General features: G+C 35.1%; 3 protein-coding genes across 9 annotated transcripts; 2 read left to right on the top strand and 1 right to left on the bottom strand.

The window, feature by feature from the left end:
* The first annotated feature begins 453 nt into the window (after positions 1-453).
* LOC102612361 (TMV resistance protein N-like) lies at positions 454-7,361 on the top strand. Of its 6 annotated transcripts, none has more exons than XR_008052855.1 (8): positions 454-621; positions 1,499-2,004; positions 2,349-3,447; positions 3,767-4,051; positions 4,172-5,221; positions 5,315-6,850; positions 6,979-7,236; positions 7,330-7,361. XR_008052855.1 is itself a non-coding variant. In XM_052436438.1 (6 exons), the coding sequence occupies exons 2-6, from the start codon at positions 1,514-1,516 to the stop codon at positions 5,954-5,956; spliced, it is 3,567 nt and encodes a 1,188-aa protein (XP_052292398.1). In that variant the 5' UTR covers positions 454-621; positions 1,499-1,513; the 3' UTR covers positions 5,957-7,350. The 6 variants fall into 6 exon arrangements, 1 of the variants encoding a protein (XP_052292398.1); XR_008052853.1 differs by having other exon boundaries at positions 5,315-5,993; positions 6,560-6,850; positions 6,979-7,350; XR_008052854.1 differs by having other exon boundaries at positions 5,315-5,993; positions 6,106-6,850; positions 6,979-7,350.
* A 6,746-nt stretch (positions 7,362-14,107) lies between these two features.
* Positions 14,108-17,713, top strand: LOC102612062 (uncharacterized). Of its 2 annotated transcripts, XR_008052858.1 has the most exons (5): positions 14,108-14,275; positions 14,391-14,602; positions 15,119-15,278; positions 15,366-15,598; positions 16,697-17,713. XR_008052858.1 is itself a non-coding variant. In XM_006478392.3 (4 exons), exons 1-4 carry the CDS (start codon positions 14,236-14,238, stop codon positions 15,521-15,523), a joined length of 570 nt encoding a protein of 189 aa, XP_006478455.2. In that variant the 5' UTR covers positions 14,108-14,235; the 3' UTR covers positions 15,524-15,824. The 2 variants fall into 2 exon arrangements, 1 of the variants encoding a protein (XP_006478455.2); XM_006478392.3 differs by lacking the exon at positions 16,697-17,713 and having other exon boundaries at positions 15,366-15,824.
* A 63-nt stretch (positions 17,714-17,776) lies between these two features.
* LOC102577993 (basic cellulase) lies at positions 17,777-21,290 on the bottom strand. Its single transcript, NM_001288880.1, is given in 6 exon segments — positions 17,777-18,332; positions 18,441-18,604; positions 18,771-18,882; positions 19,008-19,157; positions 19,567-20,070; positions 21,035-21,290. Coding segments are annotated over 6 exon segments (1,467 nt in total). The 5' UTR covers positions 21,239-21,290; the 3' UTR covers positions 17,777-17,999.
* Positions 21,291-22,044: the final 754 nt, after the last annotated feature.

Here is a 22,044-nt window from a genome sequence, read left to right as displayed (position 1 = left end):
TTATTTTATTTATCACGACTCACTTGTTTAATCAACGTTTGCCACATGTCCAATCTTCACATTTCTGTCACCAGCTCGTGCTACAACGATCTAAAAATATTAAGAAAATGATATCATGTAAAATAATTGTGAAAATAACTAGACACCTATGTGTAATAAGGCAGCGGATAAATTAGATCAACTTTACAATTAAATATTTATAATTATCAAATCATAACAATAAATATAAATTTAATATTTATTTTGATCATCATGGGCCTACCATAAAGTCAATCTAATTATCAAATCCCGACATTTCTTGTAACATTTTCTTGTAACTTCAAGAAAAGAGTGCTTTCCCAATTCTCACGCGCGTGTTGGGAAAGTAACATTTTTTTGTAACTTCAAGGAAATTTCATGGGGTAAAGGTAACCGTGACAATAATTATGAAAGTTCGTTTTGACCAAGACTTTTTAGCTTTTGGAAATAGGAGACCAATAAGGCTTCTGAAAACACACAGCAGAACACTGAGCTACGAAATTCGCTGATTGCTTTTACCAGATGAAATATATTTGCCTTCTTCCAGTCAAATACTTCATTGGAGTTCAATTAAGTGGCTTCCTGCGATACACTCCCTAAGCTGTAAGTTTTACCTTAGACAGTTCTCTTTTATTTTTCACAATTAATTTGCATGCCCTGACTGTAAAAAAAGAAAAAAAAATTGAAAGAAAGTTTTGAATAATGTCAATTCTGAATAAAGTACTCTTTGGCTTCTCTTTGAGGCTCTAATTAAGATTTGCTTAAGTGGAGATCGGAGTGCACACTCGCCAATCAGCATATGGAAAAATTGCCATTACATTTTGGGATTAATTATGTATAATTTTAATTTTCTTTTTGGTAAAGAGAGTAATTGAGATGCTGATGGATTATCAGTTTGGTTTGTTTAAGAACAAGATCATTAATTTGAATTCAGAACCATTGTCAAGTTTAATGACTTTCTATTTTAGTAAATTTTTTACTTTAAAAATTAATTAGGCCAATTTATTGTCAATTATTTTTTATCAAATTCACTTACACCATTGAGGTCGGAAAAAAAAAAAAAGAATACAATTATTATACGTTATGTCCATTTTCATTAGGTGGTTGAAATGGAAAACTTTCAGTTTCTCTCTCAAGATTTCTTTGCTTACATATAATTTTGATCTTTAGTTATAGCCTTTATTTTTATTCTTTCTAGTGAAGATTCAAGAATTTTGCTTACATATAATTTTGTAATTTATCATTTAATTATTTATTAAAATAATAAGTTATAATTTTATTTATAAATTTAAGGATATTTAAATCAAATAATAAAATTAAATATTAATAATATGAATTTAATGTAATGTAGCACACCAAAAACTCTTAGTGTATGCAGCTTCGACACTTTCGAGATAATCCATAATTCCGGATGAATCTTGTTGTTTGCATAATATTGTTCCACGGAGTTATTTTTTTTTTCTTTCCCATAAATTGTCAGGAAAAAAAATATATAATGGCTTCCTCGAGCATCCAAAATGTATCTTATTGGACATATGATGCCTTCTTAAGCTTTAGAGGAGCAGACACTCGTAAAAGCTTCACAAGTCATCTCTACGCTGCTTTGAATGGAAAAGGAATTTATGTATTCAAGGATGACAAAGAACTCGAGAGAGGAGACTCCATTTCACCAAGACTCCTTAAGGCAATTGAAGATTCAAGAGTTTCAATTATTGTTTTCTCACAAAACTATGCTTCCTCCACTTGGTGCTTGGATGAACTTGTTAAGATTGTTCAATGCAAGAACAAAAATGATCATCGACAAATGGTTTTTCCAATTTTCTATGATGTTGAACCCACTGTGGTAAGGAAACAGGCAAGAAGTTTTAGAGAAGCTTTTTCTAAACATGAAGAAGTTTTTAGAGAGAATATAGAAAAGGTGCAAAAGTGGAGAGAAGCTTTGGAAGAGGTGGCTAATATCTCTGGCTGGGAATTGAAGAAGTACAGGTAGCCATAGTTACTACTATGTGTATCATTTTAAACGGCTTTAATCAGTATATTGTTTTCAATTAAATATCATCTATTCAATATATCCATGATATGATGTGTACTAATTGAAATAATAGCTTCATATTTGTATATTTGCAAAGAAAGTGGTACAAATGGATGCTATTTACATGAACACACCTAAAGATTAGCCATATGTAATAACATGTTACATTAATTGCTTCAATTTGATCCAATGAATATTGCATATTTTGGGTTTTTTCTATATCTGAATTTCTTTAATACCACATTCACACTCACTTTAATTTAACCAGACTTGATCTTTCTTTGTTCTTTAACTGCAGGAATGAGTCAGAATTTATTCGAGATATTGTCAAGGCGATATCAAGTAAAATTCCTGTAAAATCAGAGGTTCTTAAGAAGCTAGTAGGAATAGATTCACGCTTGAAAGAATTGAGGTCTCTTATAGACGGAGGGCCTAATGATGATGTTTGTATGATAGGGATTTGCGGAATGGGAGGTTTAGGTAAGACGACTCTTGCAAGAGTTGTTTATGACACAATCTCTCATGAATTTGAAGGGAGTAGTTTTCTTGCCAATGTTAGAGAAAAATCTGAAAAAGAAGGTAGTGTAATCTCTTTTCACAGGCAACTTCTTTCTCAATTATTAAAGTTTGCAGATAATAGCATATGGAATGTTGATGATGGCATGAACATTTTAGCAAGTAGGCTGCAACACAAAAAGGTTCTTCTTGTTATCGATGATGTGGTTGACATAAAGCAATTAGAGTATTTAGCCGGAAAGCGTGAGTGGTTTGGTTCAGGCAGCAAGATCATCATAACATCACGAGATGAACATCTGTTAAAGACACATGGAATGGATGAAGTGTATAAGCCTAGCAGTCTAAATTACGATGAAGCTTTTCAACTCTTCAACATGAAAGCTTTTAAATCCCAGCAGCCTTCAGAAGAATGTGTACAGCTATCTGAATGTGTTCTACAGTATGCTGGTGGTCTTCCAGTAGCTCTCGAAGTTTTGGGTTCCTTTTTGAATGGTAGATCTTTGGATCAATGGAAAAGTACCCTGAAAAGACTACAGATAGATCCTCCAAATCAGATTATGAGTGTACTTGAAATAAGCTTTAACGGACTGCAACATTCAGAGAAGAAAATATTTCTTGATGTTGCATGTTTCTTTAATTTGGAGGATAGAGATTATGTAACAAAAGTTCTTGATGGATGTGATTTTTCCCCAGTCATTGGAATAGAAGTTCTTATTAACAAATCTCTAATAACTATTTTAAATGACAACACACTTTGGATGCATGATTTGCTACAAGAATTAGGCCAACAAATTGTTCAAAGACAATCCCCTGAAGAACCTGGGAAACGCAGCAGATTATGGAAGGAAGAAGAAGTCTGCCATGTGTTGATAGAAAACACAGTAAGTGATTAAATAAGGCCCTGTTTGGTATTGTTGTTGAGTAGCTGTAACTTTTACTAGAGTGTTATTAAACACTAGTTGCTGTATCTTAAAAACTAAGTTGAATTGATCCTACACTTATATAATGAAAAATTAATATTATCTTTACTATTTATATAAAAATTATTATTTTGAAAAGACATATTTACTACACATTATCAACTTTTATTTCAAAGTTATAGTTAGTACTTTAATACTAAACAAAGCCTAAATCTCTAAAGGCCTTTCAACATCTTTACATTATTGTTTTATTCACTTATCATTTGCTTATACTTTTCAGGGAAGTGAAATAGTTGAAGGAATAGTAATTGATCACTGCTCTCCCAATAAGGAGGTACATTTAAGTGCTCCTAGTAAAGCATTTTCGAAGATGATCAACCTGAGATTGCTCAAAATCCGTAATGTACAACTTCCTGAAGGCCTTGAATACCTCTCTAACAAGTTAAAATTACTTGAATGGCATGGATATCCTTTAGAATCTTTGCCATCAAATTTGCAATTGGATAAAACTTTTGAACTGAACATGTGTTACAGCCTCATTGAAGAATTGTGGACGGGATTCAAAGTAAGATCATTTCATCACTAATTTCTGTTGTTTCAGGGAATAATTGTTGATAATTTTTAATATTGCCATTCCTTTCCAAGTATAAAGTGAATTAAGAAGTATCCTTTTTGATTTCAACAGCCTCTAAACAAGTTGAAAGTCATGAAACTCAGTCATTCACAGCATCTGATTAAGACACCAGACTTCACAGGGGTCCCAAACTTGGAGGAGTTGATTCTTGAAGGATGTACAAGGTTGCATGAAATTCACCCATCTTTGGTGCTTCACAAGAAGGTTATTACATTGAACCTGAAAGATTGTACAAGTCTTACCACTCTTCCAGGCAATGTTTTTATGAAATCTCTTAAGACACTTGTTCTTTCTGGTTGCTCAAAACTGATGAAGTTTCCAGAGATTTTGAGAAGTATGGAAGATTTGTCAGAGCTCTTTCTAGATGGAACTTCTATTACAGAAGTTCCATCCTCGATAGAACTTTTGACTGGACTTCAATTGTTGAATTTGAGTGACTGCAAAGATCTCGTGAGACTTCCCAGCCGTATAAATGGTTTGAAATCTCTCAAAACTTTGTGTCTCTCTGGCTGCTCTGAACTTGAAAATGTGCCAGAGAATATGGAAAAAATAGAAAGCTTGGAAGAGCTTGATATAAGTGGAACAGCTATAAGGCAACCTCCATCATCTATTTTTCTCATGAAGAATCTTAAAGAACTTTCGTTTCGTGGGTGCAAAGGACCCCCATCATCTACATCATGCTCTTGGCGCTTCCCCTTCAATTTGATGTTGTCTTCTCTGTCTGGTTTGTGTTCTTTAACAAAATTGGATCTTAGTGACTGTAATATACAGGAAGGAGCAATCCCAAGGGATATTTGCAACTTATCTTCATTAGAAGAGTTATATTTGAGTAAAAACAGTTTTGTTTCTCTACCGGCAACCATTAGCCTTCTTTTTAAGCTGGAAGAGCTAGAGTTAGAAGATTGCAAAAGGCTTCAGTCCCTGCCGCAACTTCCACCCAACATAGTGAGTGTCAGTGTAAATGGCTGTGCATCGTTGGGAAAATTGTCAGATACACTAAAATTATGCAAGTGGGAGCACATATTCATTGATTGTATAGACTGCTTGAAATTGCTTTGCAACGATGATTTAGCGTGTTCAATGCTGAAAGAGTACCTTGAGGTCAGTCCCACACTCTCAGCTGTTCCAAATATCATGCCTAAAAATCATGCAAATGAATTTTTTCTCTCTTTTTTTTTTTTGGGGTTATTTCAGGCAGTGTCAAAATCAAGATTTAGCATTGTTGTTCCAGGAAGTAAAATTCCAGAGTGGTTCATGTATCAGAATGATGGATGCTCAATAACTCTCATAAGGCCTTCAAAATCTAATAAAAAGAATAAGGTGGTGGGATATGTTTTTTGCTGTGTTTTTCAAGTCCTTAAACGACCTTCACATCCTCATACCACACATGAGTTGCACTGCCATGTGAAGGGTTCTTCTACGGGCTGTTTTACTGATTTTGGAGAGAAATTTGGTCAAGCCGTGTCAGACCATCTTTGGCTACTCTACTTGTCTCGTCAACACTGCTCTGATATTAATTGGCTTTTTGATTCTAATTATGTTGAGTTGTCGTTTCGATCTGGGTCGGGCCCCAGATTGAAGGTTAAGAGGTGTGGCTTCCATCCTGTTTATATGCACCAAGTGGAGGAGTTTGACGAAACAACAAACCAATGGACTCACTTCACTGCTTATAATCTTAGTGAATTCCATCTGAACTTTGTTGGACCAGATATGGTTGTAGCCACAACATCAAAGCGAAGCCTTACTGAATTTGTTAGTGTAGAAGCCAGTGGAAGTGAAAGTGGCTGCTGTGATAAGGAGGAACCCCAATCTAAAAGATTAAGAGAACTTGAATAAAAGGACAAAACCTACTTAAATTCTCTTAAGTTTATCAGTAAGTATGCATCTCAATTTCAGTTTATGTTCTTTGCACCAGTTATTTTATTCACTTTTTATTTTTTATTGTATCTACTCATGCAAACATATTTTTCATGCTAAATTACCAGAAAATGCTTTGCTTGGATCAAAAGCAAACAATACCATAAAAAGTTGTGCAGATTGTGCCTTCCATGGATCGAAATTGCATTCAGATTAGCTCCTTGAATTTCTTTGAGGTTTGATAATAAAATCCAGTGAGCATGGATTGTGAGAAAATGTGGAAAAATAAATGCACTGGAGTAAAAAGAGAAAGATTGGAAAGTTTAGTAAAATCTTTTTCCTTTTTGGTTGCTGGGAATAAAGTGCGGCTTTCAAAATAAAATTTGAAGCCTTGAATTCATGAGTAATATTAAAGGATTGAAACAAATCCTCTGTTTTATACTCTTAATATATTTTCTCGCGCAGCTTTCTCATTTTGTACCCTCACTGTTATTGCACATATATAGTTTGGTACGCATTTAAGATTTAGCTGAAAGTCACTAATTTTACTACAAGAACAATTTTATTTCTATTTCAATTCAGGGATTGAAGAGGGGCTTTGAACTCAAATGAGATGAGGACTTCACTGTCCATTCCCTCCTTTTCGTGTGAAAGATGCTTGATTCAGAGTCAATTATGGTGATTATTTTCAGCATACTTGAAGGGGCTGGTGTCATAATTGATGAATTGCATTGTGAGGAACGGAAAAAGGGGCTTTGCTTGAGTGGTAGATCAGTCAGCTGCATCGGTTATAAGGAAGGAAGCCGCAGACGTAGCGATCTTAGTTCCTATTCAACTTTCTGATTTCGCAGCCCTAGCCCTTTTCAAAATAAAGTAATTAGCCTAGCTTATTGAAATCTGATTGAATTTTTTTAATTAACTCAGCCAGCTTATTCTACATCATATACATAGCACTTGATAGATGATTATTATTATTATTATTATTATTATTATTTCTACAGCACTTCGCCACCACCAAGCATAACTGTGTTTCTAAGCTGGAAAAGCTCGAGTTGCAGGAACGCAAGAAGCTTCAACCTCGGCCTGAACTCTCACCCATTATATGGACAGTTAAAGTAAATGGTTATGGTTCGTTGGGAGCATTAACAGATGTATATAAATTATGCAAGTCATAGAACTCTTATTTTAGCTGTCCACAGTGTTTGAAATTGCTCGGTTACAATGATTTGGCATTTTCAGTCTTAAAAGAGTATCTTAAGGTCTGCTTTCTCACTCTGTTTCTTTCAAATGTGCTAAGCCTTACGCCTAAAAAATTATGTAATGTTATGGAATTTTTTTTCTCTTGATTGCAGTCGGGATCAAATCAAAGACTATACTTTTTTTTTTTTTTTTTTTGATTACATGAGACTATTGCTCAGATTACAACTCATATACATGAGACTATTACTGATATTTACAAATCAGACTATTACTGGGACCAACTGACATCAATGCTAATGGAGCTCTGCCCAGATTTTAACCCTCACAAATATTCGAGGGGTGTCTACTCCTCACTCATGGGTAAGGGAGAAGACTACCTTCACTCAAATTAATTGAGGAAGGAAATACCCCCACAATGCTTTTGTGGGGGTTCGAACTGCTGCCCTCCAAGTTGGAGGGCAGCAGCCCTGGCCACTCGGGCTACTGCCCGAGTGGTTATCAAAGACTATACTTTGAAAGTCTTTCCTGAAAGTAAAATTCCAGGGAGAATCATATCTCAGAATGATGGATTCTTCAATAACAATAAGAATGTCTTCAGATTCCTGTATTTTGCTGTGTTTTTCAAGTCTACAAACATTCATCTACTACCATAGGCTGCATTTCATGTCCCATGCATAAGCTGAAATGCCATTTGAAGGTTTCTATTCCATAAACATCAAAAAAAGAGCATTCTCTGAAAATTATCAGTAAGTTCGCATCCCAATGATTCTTCTTCTAATTTTTATGTCTATTGTTCACGGCAGACAGTTATAAATAACTAGTTTACATTAAATCAAGCTGATTGACGCATGTTTTTATTTTTTCAAAAATAAAGAGTCATGATGTATCTGCTCACATTATTTATTTTTATTTCAGTTTAGCTACCAGAAAGTGCTCTGCTTGGATCAAAGGCAAACAATGCCTCTAAGACGTTGTTCAGAATGTTCCCACGGTTTCATCAAATCAAATTTGCATTCGTGCTTAATCAGACTACTACCTTTCTGGAAATTCTGAGGTTTTTTAATAAGTTCCAATGACTTGCAAATGCCCACTTGCTATGAATTTCAGGACCCAGCTACTGTTTGACAAGAATAATTGAATGGATTAGGTGTATACAATGTCATGCGGATGTTTAGGCCGATTTTCGTTACAACTCACCTCCACAAGCAATTCTTGGTCTGCTTAGACTATGAATGGCTGAATGCTCTACATTACATCTAATTAACAGATTTAATCAAAGTAAAAATCTAAATGGTTACACACAAAGGGAGCACGTGAAACTATCATGGCTGCATAACAGAATCTTCTGAATTGGCTGCTGACTTGGCATTGACAGTTGATTTGCTTCTCTTTTGTAACTCAGCATAGTGTGCTTTCTTCATAGCCCCCTCAAACTCAAGGGACATAAATGTACATTGAGTTTGGTTCTCAAGTAATGAAAATGAAGAGAAGTGAGAGGTTTAGTCAGAATATCTGCAACCTGTTCTGCACTTAGTATAGAGACGATTTCTAAGTCACCAGCTAACTCCTTATCTCTGATGAAATGTAAATCAATTTCTATGTTTTTTGTAGCTGAGTGAAATACTGGATTTTTAGCAAGCTTAGTAGCACTAACATTATCACACTATGCAGTTGGTTTGTCTTCACAACAAAGTCCCATCTCAAGAAACAATGACTTTAACCAAGCTATTTCTGATGTTGCTAATGCAAGTGCTCTATACTCCCTTACTGCCGATGATTTGGCAACTACTGATTGCTTCTTTTAAGACCAAGAAATTAATTTATTGCCTAAATACACACAATAAGCACCAATGGATTTTCTATCATCTAAGTCACTGCCCCATTCAGCATCTGTAAATGTTGTGATTTTGAAAGAGTACTGTTTGACAAATCTAAGATCACAGTCTTGTGTTTCCTTCAAATATCTCGGCATGCTTTTACAAGCTATAAGATGTTGAAGTGTTGGTGAGAATACATATTGACTCAACTTGTGTACAAAATAAGCAATTTCCGGTATTATTAACACCAAATATTGAGGATCTCCTATTATGCTTCTGTAATGATTAGGGTCGTCAATATCATAGCCCATTTCTCCCTCAATAGTATTCTGCAATCTAGAATCTTTGCCACTATTCATTGGTGTGCTGACACCTTTGCATTCCAACAAATCTACTTTAGAAAGCAAGTCTCTAATGTACTTCCTTTAAGAGAGAGAGATACTGTCTTGATCATACAAACTTCTATGCCAAGAAAATGGGACAGTTTGCCTAGGTCCTTTAAAGCAAAAATTGAGCTAAATTGTTTGATCAAACTTTCCAACCCAGCACAATTTGGCCCTGTAATGAGAATGTCATCTACTTATATCAGGACTAAGATTATTGAAGTGTTGCTCCTTAGAAACAAAGATGTGTCTGATCTACAATTCTTGGATCCCCACTGTATAAAACATCCTTTGAATTTGTCAAACCATGCTCTAGGAGCTTGTTTGAGACCATAGAGAGCTTTGTCAAGTTTGCAAACAAAATCTAGTCTTTGCTGGTCTATAAATCCTTCAGGTTGATTTCTATATAGTCCCTCTGTCAAGTTACCATTCAGAGATGCATGATTCATATCCGCTTGCTTGATTTGCCATACATTCATTACTAGTAAGCTTAGCACAACTCTCACTGTTGCTGGTTTCACAACTGGGCCGTAAGTTTCAAAATAGTTCATTCCCTCTATTTGTTGAAAACCTGTAGCTACTAGCCTTACTTTGTACTTAGCTATACTCCCATCAGTATTATACTTCACCCCATATACCCATTTATTGCCAATAATCTTCTGTTTGTCAGATTTTGGTACTAAGGACCATGTACCATTTGTCATCAGTGTATCATACTCTTACTTCATTGCTTGAAACCACTTCTCATCATTTATGGCTTCTTGAACAGTATCAGGTTCTTTGTGCACCAATACTACAGTATACAACTTAGGCTTAAAGATACCTATTTTCCCTTTAGTGATCATAGGGTGATGGTTGTGAGGCATGGTATTTTGTATATTGGGGGAACTTTGAGGTATTTTTGGAGATGAACTGACCAAAGTATCACGAACAAGAAAAAGTATAAGATGTGTGTGAGGGTTACTTACATTGTGTGGATATGGGAATGTAGAAGATAATTGATTTGAATTATTTGCCTGTGCTGCATCCACAGTTAGGGAAATGTCATTACCATTGGTATTTGTTTGAGAGAGAGATTCATTGCTGTCATTTAATAGATTGGTTGGGACAGATAAAGTGGACAGTTGAAACGCTTGAACTGGAGAAACTTTGAAACAGGAATCTGACAAAATTATTTGTGGCATAAAAACTGGGATCTGAAGAGAACGTATATAAATGTTGATCAAAACACAACATGTCTAGCTATATATGTGTGTCGAGAAGGATGAAAGCATTTATAAACCTTTGTGAGATGAACTGTAACCAAGAAAGATGCATTTAGATGTATGATAATCAAATTTATGTTTATTATAATCTCTTAAATATAGATAGCAAACACAGCCAAAACACTTTAGCATGTTGCAGTCAGCTTTATGTTTATATAACCTCTCATATGGAATAGACATTTTAAGTGTAGAAGTAGGCAATCTATTTTATGAGATATATTGATATATGAAAGGCATCCCCACTAGAATTGAAAAGGAAGTTTAGCTTGTGCGAATAGACCTAGTTCAACAATCTATTTATGTTTCCTCTCAACAAGACCATTTTGGTGATGTGTATATGGACAAGAGTGTCTAAAGAGGATACCACATTCATTTAGAAATTTTGTGAATGGTCTATACTCGCACCCCAACAGATTGTAGTATTTGATTGTTGTTTGAAATTGATTTTCAACTTAAAGCTTGAACAGTTTGAATACTTCCAGTGCTTCAGATTTCAATTTCAGAGGATAGATCCAGGTGTCTGGTGTGATCATCTAAAAACTAATATAATATCTATAATATCTATAACCTTTTCTCGAATAGACTGGTGAAGGGCCCCATAGATCAGTGCCAACAAGTTCTAGTGCAGTTTTGGTTTTGATTTCAGTAATGGAAAAATGAATTCTATGAAATTTACCAAGCTGACATGTTTCACAAAAGTGCTTTGTTACTTGACTATGAATACTTGAAGATAATGAATGAGGATGAATGTGAGTAAATGCATCAGACTTTGAGGATTAGGATGTCCAAACCCTCTGTGAAAAAGAGTTACTTTACTGAATGATGCAGTATAAACATTTGGTTAAGATTGAAAACATTTCTTAGGATAATGAATGCTAGTTACAGAAAGAAAGACAACATAGACAAGGGTTTGTTTATTTGACTATGAGATAGAAAAGACTTGTATATCGGTTGTGGAGAAGATTTGAGCAGCAATTTGTACAACCCTTTCTCAGCCATACCTTGTAGCAGAACCTTCCCCTTCAGTGAATCCTTCTCAAAACCAATAGATCTGAGAAATTCAACAGATAGATTGTTGTCAGTAGTAAGTTTTGAAATACTTAACAGGTTCTTTGCAATGGATGGAACAAGTAGTATATCCTTAAGCAAAATATGTGTATATACAGATTGTGCTTTAAAACCTTTAAAATTGAGAGAAGCATCACCAATGTGTGTAATGGGCAAACCTTCACCATTGCCAATCATAACTTTGTCATCACCTTTAAATTCATCTCTGACGTGCATGTTTGCCATGTTGTTGGTCAAGTGATGTGCAGCTCCACTGTCAAGATATCAACCTTCATCTGCAGGTCCTTCACAATTAGCAACATAAGCAGCTCCAGGCAAGCTCATTGAGTCTGACATATATAAAGATCCAGGTGGACAATGCATGTGTGGCATTGGATAAGTTGGTATTGATCCAAAATGAGTAGTTGGCCATGAATCATCATATGAATTGCAATAATTTTCAGAAGAAGGATCAAAGCAAGTCATGTAAGCTGATCTTTGATTTCTGTCCTTGTTATAAGATCTTGTTTGTTGAGGGACATAATTTTCTATATATCTGTGCCAACACTCTGCAGCTGTGTGACCAGATTTGAAACAAATTTGGCATACAACTGATTCATAATTTCCTTCCACACTTGAAATACCAGAAGCAGTACCAAATTGACTTCTTCCAAGATGCATAAGTTTGTTACTCCCAATCATTTGTCCTCTGACAAGACTATTCCTATAATGACCAATATCAAAAGGAAAGCCTTTGGGATGATAATTGAAAATCATGCATCTTTTAGCACAAAAATTACTTCTCCCGCCTGAATTTCCACTGTTATGTCCCGAAATCCTCCAGTATATCCACCTGTTTTGGAATTGCCTCTTATTTGGGCATGATAGGCATTAATCATGCCATAGTTATTATGGTTAGCAAAATTAGCATAATTTGCAACATGTGTTTTTTTGTTCTGACTTTGTTCAAGTCATGTCTCATGAGTAAACAACAGAGAATATGCATCATCATAATCTAACTTACTAGCAGTAATGAAAGTGGCCAAATTTAGATAACCAACTCTAAGACCATTGAGAATTTGTTGTAACAGATCTTTATCAAAAATAGGACTACCAACACATGCCAAATTACCTTCTATTTGTTTCATTTTTTAAGCGGTACTCTTCTATGCTTAGTGACTCTTTCTCATGATATTCATTTCATATCTAAGTTGAAGAACCCTGGCCTCTGATTGTACTCCAAACTTTTTCTTCAATGTTCTCCATACGTCATAAAGTGTTACAAGAGTGAAAAAGACTGAGAATACCTTCAGTGATAGAGCTAAGCAATCAGCTAAGTAATGTCTGATCTTGAGATCTCCAAACAATTTACTTAGGATTTTCAATCTGTTGAGTAGATTCAGCAACCGCTCCAGCATAGCTTGATGAATCAATGAACTGATTTGGGGCTGCCTTTTCTCCGGTTATGTATCCTTAAAGCCAATTTCCTCTTATACAGGCTAGAATTTGATTTCGCCAGAGCATGTGGTCTGATCGATCTAATTTGATAGGAGTAATGAAAGAAAATGTTGTTTGTCTTGTTTGATTTGTAGAGATTGTGTTTGAATTTGTGCTTATGTTGCTTGAGCTTGCCATTTGTGTCTCCGACTCCCATGTGAAAATTATTAGAAATTGAGTTATAGCTGTTGTTTGGCAGCTGAGATAATGGAGGAAAATTCTTCTGGAAATTCTAGATGTTTCTTATTAATTCAATGAAAGACAACAAGCTATTTATACATGCAATCTCGAAAACTGAGCCAGAGAACTTGGCGAAAGTAGAAAGCTTGGAAGAGCTTGATTTAAGTGGAACGGCTATAAGACAACGAGGGTCATCCATTTTTCTCTTGACGAATGTTAAAGCGATATATTTTCGTGGGTGCGAAGCAAAAAGATCCTCAACCTCTTGGTGTTTACGCTTCCCTGAAATGTTGAGGCCAAGAAGAATCTCAGGTTTGTGTTCTTTAACGAAATTGGATCTTAGAGACTGTTATCCAAGGGAAGAAATCAATCCCAAGTGATAGCTGCCGCTTATTATCAATAGATAAATTAAATCTAAGCGGCCGGTAACAATTTTGAATTGCTACCTGGAGGGAGCCATTAGCCATTAGTCATCTTACTAAGCTTAAAAATCTTAAGTTAGGGGATAGGAAGAGGCTTAAATCGCTACCAGAACTTCCATCTAGTGTAAGGGTAGTAAGAGTAATTAATGGCCCCATCATATACATTGTTACTTAATAATTTAAAAAAGACTTTAAAATCTAAAGAGTTAAAAAATCAATTCGTACAAGAAATACAAACGCCGCATAAATTTCCTTTTCGCTTTAATTTAACGTGGCATTACTTAATTGGCCAGGTGTAGCCAAACCCGATACCTAATCGAAGTCGGTGATTCCAACCCCTCTCTTTCTCTATAAAAACAGCAGCCACAGTCTCTGTATCAGCTGATTGGGTGCTTGCAAAATTCATTTTCCGCCAACGACGTCGTTTCATGAGACAAACGACAAATCATGTCGGGAAACTCCAACTCCGGTTGCAACGTCTACATAGGTAAAAATAACCTCTCAAATCTCAGTTCTATCATCAGTTTTTCCAAAATCGATTTCTGAATTTTCTTTTTTGTTATTAATTTAATTGAATTTAATTAATAATATTATTATTATAGGTAATTTGGATGAGAAAGTGAGCGAGAGAGTGCTTTACGATATTCTAATTCAAGCAGGGCGAGTAGTTGATTTATATATACCTCGAGACAAGGAAACTGATAAACCAAAAGGCTTCGCCTTTGTTGAATACGAATCCGAAGAGATCGCCGATTATGCCATTAAGCTTTTTTCCGGCATTGTCACTCTCTACAATCGAACCCTCAGATTTGCTGTACGTAACCCTTTTTTTTTCCCATATTTGTATAATTTCATTAGGTTTTGGCTGAAATGCAAATAGACCCAATTTCTTTAGCTTTGGGATAATGACATCCAGTCCCTTATTTTTCTTAAAATCATGAGTAAATGTCACACTTTGCAATTTTTTTTCGTTCGGGTCCTCAGTGAAAACAATGATTTCACAGTTATTATACTCAGCTTATCTAGAGACATTGCACATTTGTTTCAATGTTTTGAGGAGTATAACATTATACTTTCAAGTAGGTTGATATACAGTTGATACGGCAGTTATCCACTGGGATATCCGAATTTTGCATATGTAGTGTTACTCCTTTTAAAATTTGATAGACGGTTCCAACAAATGTTAAAGAGGATTTTTGTGTTAATTATTAAGGTTTTAGAGACTTTCTGGAGAATTTTGAGGTTAACTCAATGTTTAAACAAACAGTGAAATCATGTTTATAATGTCCCACTTGAAGCTTTTTGCATTGACATAGACTTTAATGAACAGCTTTCTGGGCAAGACAAAAACACGCAAAACTCATCCATGACAACTACCCCTTTATCGTCTCGTAAATCTAAGAGCGATCCAGTACCCGTGCCAGTTAATGGTACGGAAATTTCTCACCATTCGATGAGGATTTCAGGTCCCCGTCATTATTCTTCCGAAGGTGATCTCTTTCTTCCTTTTTCTTCTGTACAGTGTTTTGATTGTATTTGTTTTTGTGCTTTGCTGAGAAACCTTCTTTTTGATTCAGAGCCGCCTCCCCCTGGTGTATCACATGAAAGTAATGGGTATGAGACACATCTCAATGTTACCAATTATGATTACAGTCGAAGGGTTTTTGGGGCAACATTGGATAGTATTAGTCGCTCTAGATCTGGCCGCTATAACACTAGTAATCGACATTACTGATGCTTATCATGTCACTTAGTCGAAAAGAACTCTTTTTCGTGTAAAGTAAAAGTGTGGTACATTGTTATGGTTCAGGTAAGATAAGCTTGTTTCAGTTCTTAACTAATTTCCATAGGTGTGCCAACCCATGGCTAGAATTGAGAAAGCTGTACTTCATTCTGTATCGTAGAAAATTGTTTGTGGTTTTAATTGTAAAAGTAGCATATCTGTCGTTGTTCTGGACTGTGAAACCTGATCGGAGGCAGTTATTTATTGTTACCACTTGTCCTGTAATTAATTGAAATGTCTATTTGATTGCTGATATAGTTATATTAATTTTATCATGTTGCTGCAGTATTGGTTTGAAGACTTTTTATTATCATTATTATTATTATTTGGGAATGAACAGATGATTTATGTATTTGTGTTTATTATTTTTTTATTTTGTACTCAATTGCTGATGATGCATATAATTCTTTCAGTTTATATAAATGTTTATTTGTGTGTTTTCATACACGAATACCCCCAGTCTTAATTTATAAACTTCTCCTAACTTCTTCTTTAGGTATTCAAGCATCTATCTGTTGGGAAATCCCTGCATCGAGTCTTTATAAATAGTAATATATCTATAGAAGTTTCTTCATTGCCAAAGTAGTTGATATCTGGTTGAGATTGAGATTGAGATCTGACTTACTCGATAATGTGGAAGATTATAGTTCTCAGTAGTTAAGTATTAAACATATAGTAAACATGTAAATATTCAAGTAAACTGAAAAGGATAAGTAAGATATCTTGATTGGTTTAGTTCATAATTTCCTGATTTACTCCCAGGGACTGTTGTAGAGGGACTTTCTTTGATTTGTAGATGTCAAATTTGGGGGTCTGTAATAGTTGCTACCCCTCCCCATCAAATCAGAGTCAGCAAGATATATTTTGTATGTCCAATACTTTTTGCTTGATGCTCTGATCGAACCTTTAATTAATTAATTTATTTATTTATTCTGAGCTCAGTGCTGCTTTTACTTGCTTGCTCAAGAAAATATTTATCACCTTGCTATTGGTCACTTATTTTTACTTTTAATTTGGGCTCTTTTTGTGAATTTCATTCCATTCTGAGTTTTTTCAATGAGAAGTTGTTTTTCATTAAGTTATTGGCTGATTTTTGGGCTAAAACATTGTTTTTGCTTGAGACAGTTGTTGCTATCCCTCTACCTGATCTGGGATGCAGTGGGAAGAATTGTATTGGTTTGAACCCATCCTGCTCCTTTCTGGCATTTTGTATATTTACGGCACTGACCAAATTTTGGGTGGATTCAAAGGAAATTCTGTGAATTTAGAAGTTCTTTAGAGTGCCTTGTTATCACATTAGGCCCCATGTGTCTTTCTGCTCGACTCGTAGAATAGCCTGATGTACAAATGAACTGTTTGGCATCCAATGGAAGCCTGATAGCTAGAATTGTAACAGGCCTGGAGTGCTGGAACACTTGTGCACTACCCTAGTGATTTGACACATGAACAATGGTTGAACAACAAACCCGTGATCTCAAATTATTGTATACTTCTCTATCTGTGTGTTCACACATCATGCGAGAATTAAAGAAAAGTCCCCTTGTGTCGGTATAACCTTTGTCAGAACAGAGTCCAGATCTTTTAGAGCTACAACACAGGGTATTCATATGGACTTCTGCACACTTCTATTCGGTTATATAGCTGTTCATACGCTATCTACGTTGGATGGGGACAAACCTTGGGATGACTGGTGGTCTCCTGCAGTAGCTGATGATGGAACCTACCTGGATCTGGCTTAGCGGCTCTCTAGTCGTCCTTGTTATCAAGTAGCATTCTTAGACATGCAAAGAATTAAATGAAATATGAGATGGTGCCAATTCTCTTGTAGCTTCTTTCCTCAATGAGTGCAGTACTTCCCCGCATTATTCTGTCAGCATCCTTCCTCCATTGGCAGAACACAGCCGCATTTGATGGCATTCTGTTTGCAAGCTTGGCTGAACCATGGTGGATGGAAGGTGGTTGACAAAATGCTGAGACGTGGCTTTGAGCCTGAAATGAGAGTGGATGTGAAGTTTTGTTACTTTAACTTGTTCTGGGGGAGATTAAATAATTGAGGATTTAAGATTATTTGAATGAACTTTGACATTATTTCTTCGACCAAAGCATTGGCGGCGGTTTTCGTTGCGTGAAAATTTCTTTTGATGGGCTGTATGCGTGAATATGTTGATTTCATTTAACTTTAGAAAATAGTCCTACAGTGTTCAATTGCAATGAAGATTGCGTTCGTAATTCTTAGATTTTATGATCATGATTCTTTATCTTCTTTAGTGATAGAAAGAATCATGATCATTGCACGATACAAAGTCATCATACACTAAACTAAAATACAAGAAAACATTCAAATGCTACACCAATCTTTCTGGTGGCACATGCCCCTTTAGTGGGACAATATATCTACAAAAAGCAGCTGCAACAAAAGAGAATGTCATCAACCGGATTTGCCCCCAGCAAAATATGCCAGGGGTCCAACCATAGCAGCATTGATATACGTAGCCGGTTCTGAGTGACTATAGTCGCTCCGATCATCCGGGAACCCATCATTCTGGTTTGGGCCTCCGACGATGGCTCCGACTAAGATATTAGGGTTAGGGTTTGATGAGTGGAAGAATGGTTCGAATCCACCATCACAACGGATGCTTTGAGGGTGGTTTGCCAATGAGGGTAAAGAAGATCCTCTATGATGAATCCTCCTCGGGAAATTCGGTCCAAAACCAACCATGTAGGACATTTTTATTGGGTTCACACCTAATATATAGTCCACCTGAAAATTTCCAAATATAATTACATTAGTTTAAGAATCAAAGCTCAGTGGAAATCAAATTAATAATCAACGGGACAAATAATATGAGTAAATCTTAGAGCAACTTGCCTGTCTTTTTGCAAGGTTTGTGAGTAAGCCAGGGTTGACTACCATATTGCCACAAGTAAAATAGTGTTTTGTGGCTCTCATATACTTAGCGTAAGTTGTGAGAAGGAATGATATGGATGTAACATATTGAAGGTTGCTTTCGGGCATCTTATACATAAGCCCACCTGTATTTAAATGTAAAAGAAAAAAAAAAGAAGGTAAATGACCTTGCAATGTTTCAGCCCAAGATCCAATTTGTAAGATATTAATTCAATTTATGTAAATTCACTATGAAATATGCAACTTGTTTAAAATGTGGATATTTTTGGCTTTGAAAGCTTTTACATTTACCTTGTGTGTATTGTGTAGTTGTGAAAGGAGAGTTTGGTAAAATCCTGCAAATGAAGTCTTCAGCTTCTTGTCTATATGGCTCGAAATTTTTATCCCTGTTCAATAAAGCTCCCTGCAAATAGGAACTTTTTTGTCAAAATTTTGAAAATTTTGAAATTGAATAAAGATAGCTCTCCAATATCTCATGAAATTTTGATTAACCAAATCATAATTTTGTGAATTTATGACCCAATTTACCCTTGCTAATAGAACGTGGGCACCAGCGAACTTGTTATCCCAGCTGAAAACGTCTGTGCCACCATCATCTCCAACGGATTTTATGAAATTATAATAAGTAACGTCATTCGTTGCCCTGAAAAGCCATGCAGCTCCCCATAACAGCTCATCCTGCACATAAAAATACATTACTAAACAAACAAATAAATAGTAAGCCCACTATGATTTTATTAAAATACCCATTAAGAACAATTTATGAAGACTTTTGATGGTGGGTTATTCATTAATTCAATTGGTAAAACCTTTTAGATTACCCCAAGTACATCACGACACATAAAAAAAAAATTAATCTCAAAATTATTTTTTTAAGGTATGTTTTTAACATTTATTTTCAGAAAGAGTCATATGTATCCCCTTTTTAACTTAGAAATGCACCCAAGGCACAGAATTTGTCCAAACAAAGGATTTATGAATCCTAAAAAACATTTTTTTCAAAATAAGGAAATTCCTATAGCTATTTCACCAAATCATACGGTGTCACTAACTTTTTCCTATATACATATATATATATAAAGCCCACCTTGTATCCAGAATATGAGCAATAAAAAGGACACACAGCAGAGCCAAGAGAGTCACTATAAGCCCCGCGATACTGCATGGCAAATTGCAAGACATTCTTTGCAGTCCTCAGCAACAAGCTCGCATATCTAGGGTCCCCTTTCCGGAAAACCAACGAAGCCGCGGCCAAAGCGGCCGCGGTTTCTCCGGCAACATCCGAACCTGGATTGCTAGCCGAGACTGAATACACAGACCTAACGGTGTCCATGTCCTCGGGCCTCTCCCAGCACTTGTGGTCGGCGTTCGGGTCCCCGACGCCGACGTAGAGCTTCCCCGGTGTTGCGGTTGCACACTTGAGGAGATAGTCCGTCGCCCAACGGATTGCTGCCCTGGCGTTCTGTAACTCTGGGCCCATTTTCTTGCCGTATTCGAGTGTGCTCCAGGATAGCATTGTTGTCGTGAAGGCCATCGGGAAATTGAACTTCACATTGTCTCCAGCATCATAGTAGCCTCCAGTTAAATCAACCTGAACAAAAAATTAAATGAACAAATAAGCGAAAATTGAACATAAAGTTATTATAATAACACCAAATAAAACATTTCTACAAGAAAATTGGAAAGAAAGACATTCTTTGTTGGGAAACTAAATATTATTTCAAGTAACTATGGTGCTGATGATATTTTGAGGCATGGATGGACTCCATATTCATTATCTGGATAATAATATTGTATTTAATTAAACAAGGAAATACCTTGAATCTAAAAATTATATTTTTACATTTGATAATATTAAAAAAAAAAAGAAAAGAAAAGAAGATGGAATAGTGCTTCAAATAATGAATATGGTGAGGAAAGGATAGTTTACTTTATTCTTTACTTTTGGTTAATCTTTTTGAGATTTAAGGAAACTTTTGACCTCAGAATACTCGACCCACATGAGAAATATAATAATGAGATTGAGAGCAAGATTTTTTATTTGTTTATTTTTTAAAATAAGCACTTCGTAGAAAGCGTTGTACTCGTACAATATCTCCGACAAAAACATTTAGTTGTTTTATGTAAATATTTCAAGCATTCTTTTTGGGAAAAAAAATGTAATATTTTTTAAAAGTTTCGGTCAAAATATTCCAAAGAGAACAATAAAAGAGATGCTTTCCGCTATTGACATTTTTATCAAATACCGAAAACACTTCTAAACACTAAATAAAAATAACTCCGCTCTTACATACATTTACACATTTTAAAATACAGATTTGACGTTAAATAAAAATAACATTGTTTAATTATTTTAAAATGTATGAACATTTGCATTAAAAAAGAACTTCCAAATAATTTTTTTCTTATATAAAGCTCTAATAACAACTCATAGAAACAACAAAATCTAAAACATTCAGCAGTTCATTTAAACTCAAACTGTACTTAAAATTATACTCATAACGTTAGGAAAGAAAAAAAAAAGGGGGAAAAATCCAAGAAATAAAGAAACATACATGAGCAAATAACCCATCAGAGAGCCCAGAATTGGATCTCCAAGTGATTTGTTGGTCCTTGGGAAGTCTCCCTGACCTCTGGCCTTGAAAAAACAACAGAGATTTTGCCAAAGCTTCTCTGTAATTAGGGTTTCCATGGGCATTTTCGATGAGAAGCAAAAACAAAAAAAGGCAACAGCAGCGCAAAGAAACTCCCCTTCGCATTGCCTTTTTTTTTTGGTACTTAGCTGCCAAAGTACCAATATTTTGGCTAATTTTAATTAATTTTGATTAGTTTCTGTTAATGGGTTTATGTCAAGCATGGCTATGCCTTTTATAGAGGAATCAATGAGAGCAAAAAAGAGCAAGGCCCTTGCTATCACAATGCCGCAATATTAGGCTTTTGATTTTCCATGCATAGACTTGTTTTGTTAATTTGTTTAGTTGTCATTATAAAATGGCGCCGTTTTTATGTGTCCAAATTCAACATCTTGTCCGTCGTTTTAGGGTTTACATATTGAAAAAGGAGATAATTAACTGTCAAAATTACAACTGAGTTGACTTGTCAGGTGACTCTCAAATACCCCTAACATTGAACTTTATAGTTTTATTATTAACTTTTCTTAAATATAATTAACATTATTCTCACTATTCTATAATTTTATTACATCAACCATATACTCTTTTTTCTTTAACCCAAAAAGAAATATCATATAGTTCATTATGATTAATTTGAGGTTAAAAATAACCACCATATATACATCACTATACTGGTTAAATTTCAGCACTAGGTTTTGTTTAAAAATATTTTCATCGGAAATTTAGAGACGAAGTTCAGAGTTGAATTTTGGATAAATTATAATTATAAAACAAAATTGGATAGGAATTGGATAGGCCTCCTAGTTTAACTCGATAGATCTGCTAATAACAAATAGTATAAAATTGGTATCAAATAGCATAAAGTTGGTATTTAGTAGATGAAGATTTCCATTCTTTTCAAAGATTTATAAAGAAAAAGAAAAAAAGAAAAA

This window comes from Citrus sinensis, chromosome 3 (genome assembly GCF_022201045.2).
Source record: "Citrus sinensis cultivar Valencia sweet orange chromosome 3, DVS_A1.0, whole genome shotgun sequence".
In the NCBI taxonomy this organism is placed as follows: domain Eukaryota; kingdom Viridiplantae; phylum Streptophyta; class Magnoliopsida; order Sapindales; family Rutaceae; genus Citrus; species Citrus sinensis.
This window is presented reverse-complemented; position numbering and strand designations above follow the sequence as displayed.

Bases quoted from the DNA above. Each gene is read 5' to 3' on its own strand.
- LOC102612062 (XM_006478392.3), top strand. From the start codon at position 14,236: ATGTCGGGAAACTCCAACTCCGGTTGCAACGTCTACATAG. The intron at 14,276-14,390 runs GTAAAAATAACC...TTATTATTATAG, and splicing joins CGGTTGCAACGTCTACATAG to GTAATTTGGATGAGAAAGTG. The intron at 15,279-15,365 runs GTGATCTCTTTC...TTTTTGATTCAG, and splicing joins CCGTCATTATTCTTCCGAAG to AGCCGCCTCCCCCTGGTGTA.
- LOC102612361 (XM_052436438.1), top strand. From the start codon at position 1,514: ATGGCTTCCTCGAGCATCCAAAATGTATCTTATTGGACATATGATGCC. The intron at 3,448-3,766 runs GTAAGTGATTAA...TATACTTTTCAG, and splicing joins ATGTGTTGATAGAAAACACA to GGAAGTGAAATAGTTGAAGG. The intron at 5,222-5,314 runs GTCAGTCCCACA...GGGTTATTTCAG, and splicing joins TGCTGAAAGAGTACCTTGAG to GCAGTGTCAAAATCAAGATT.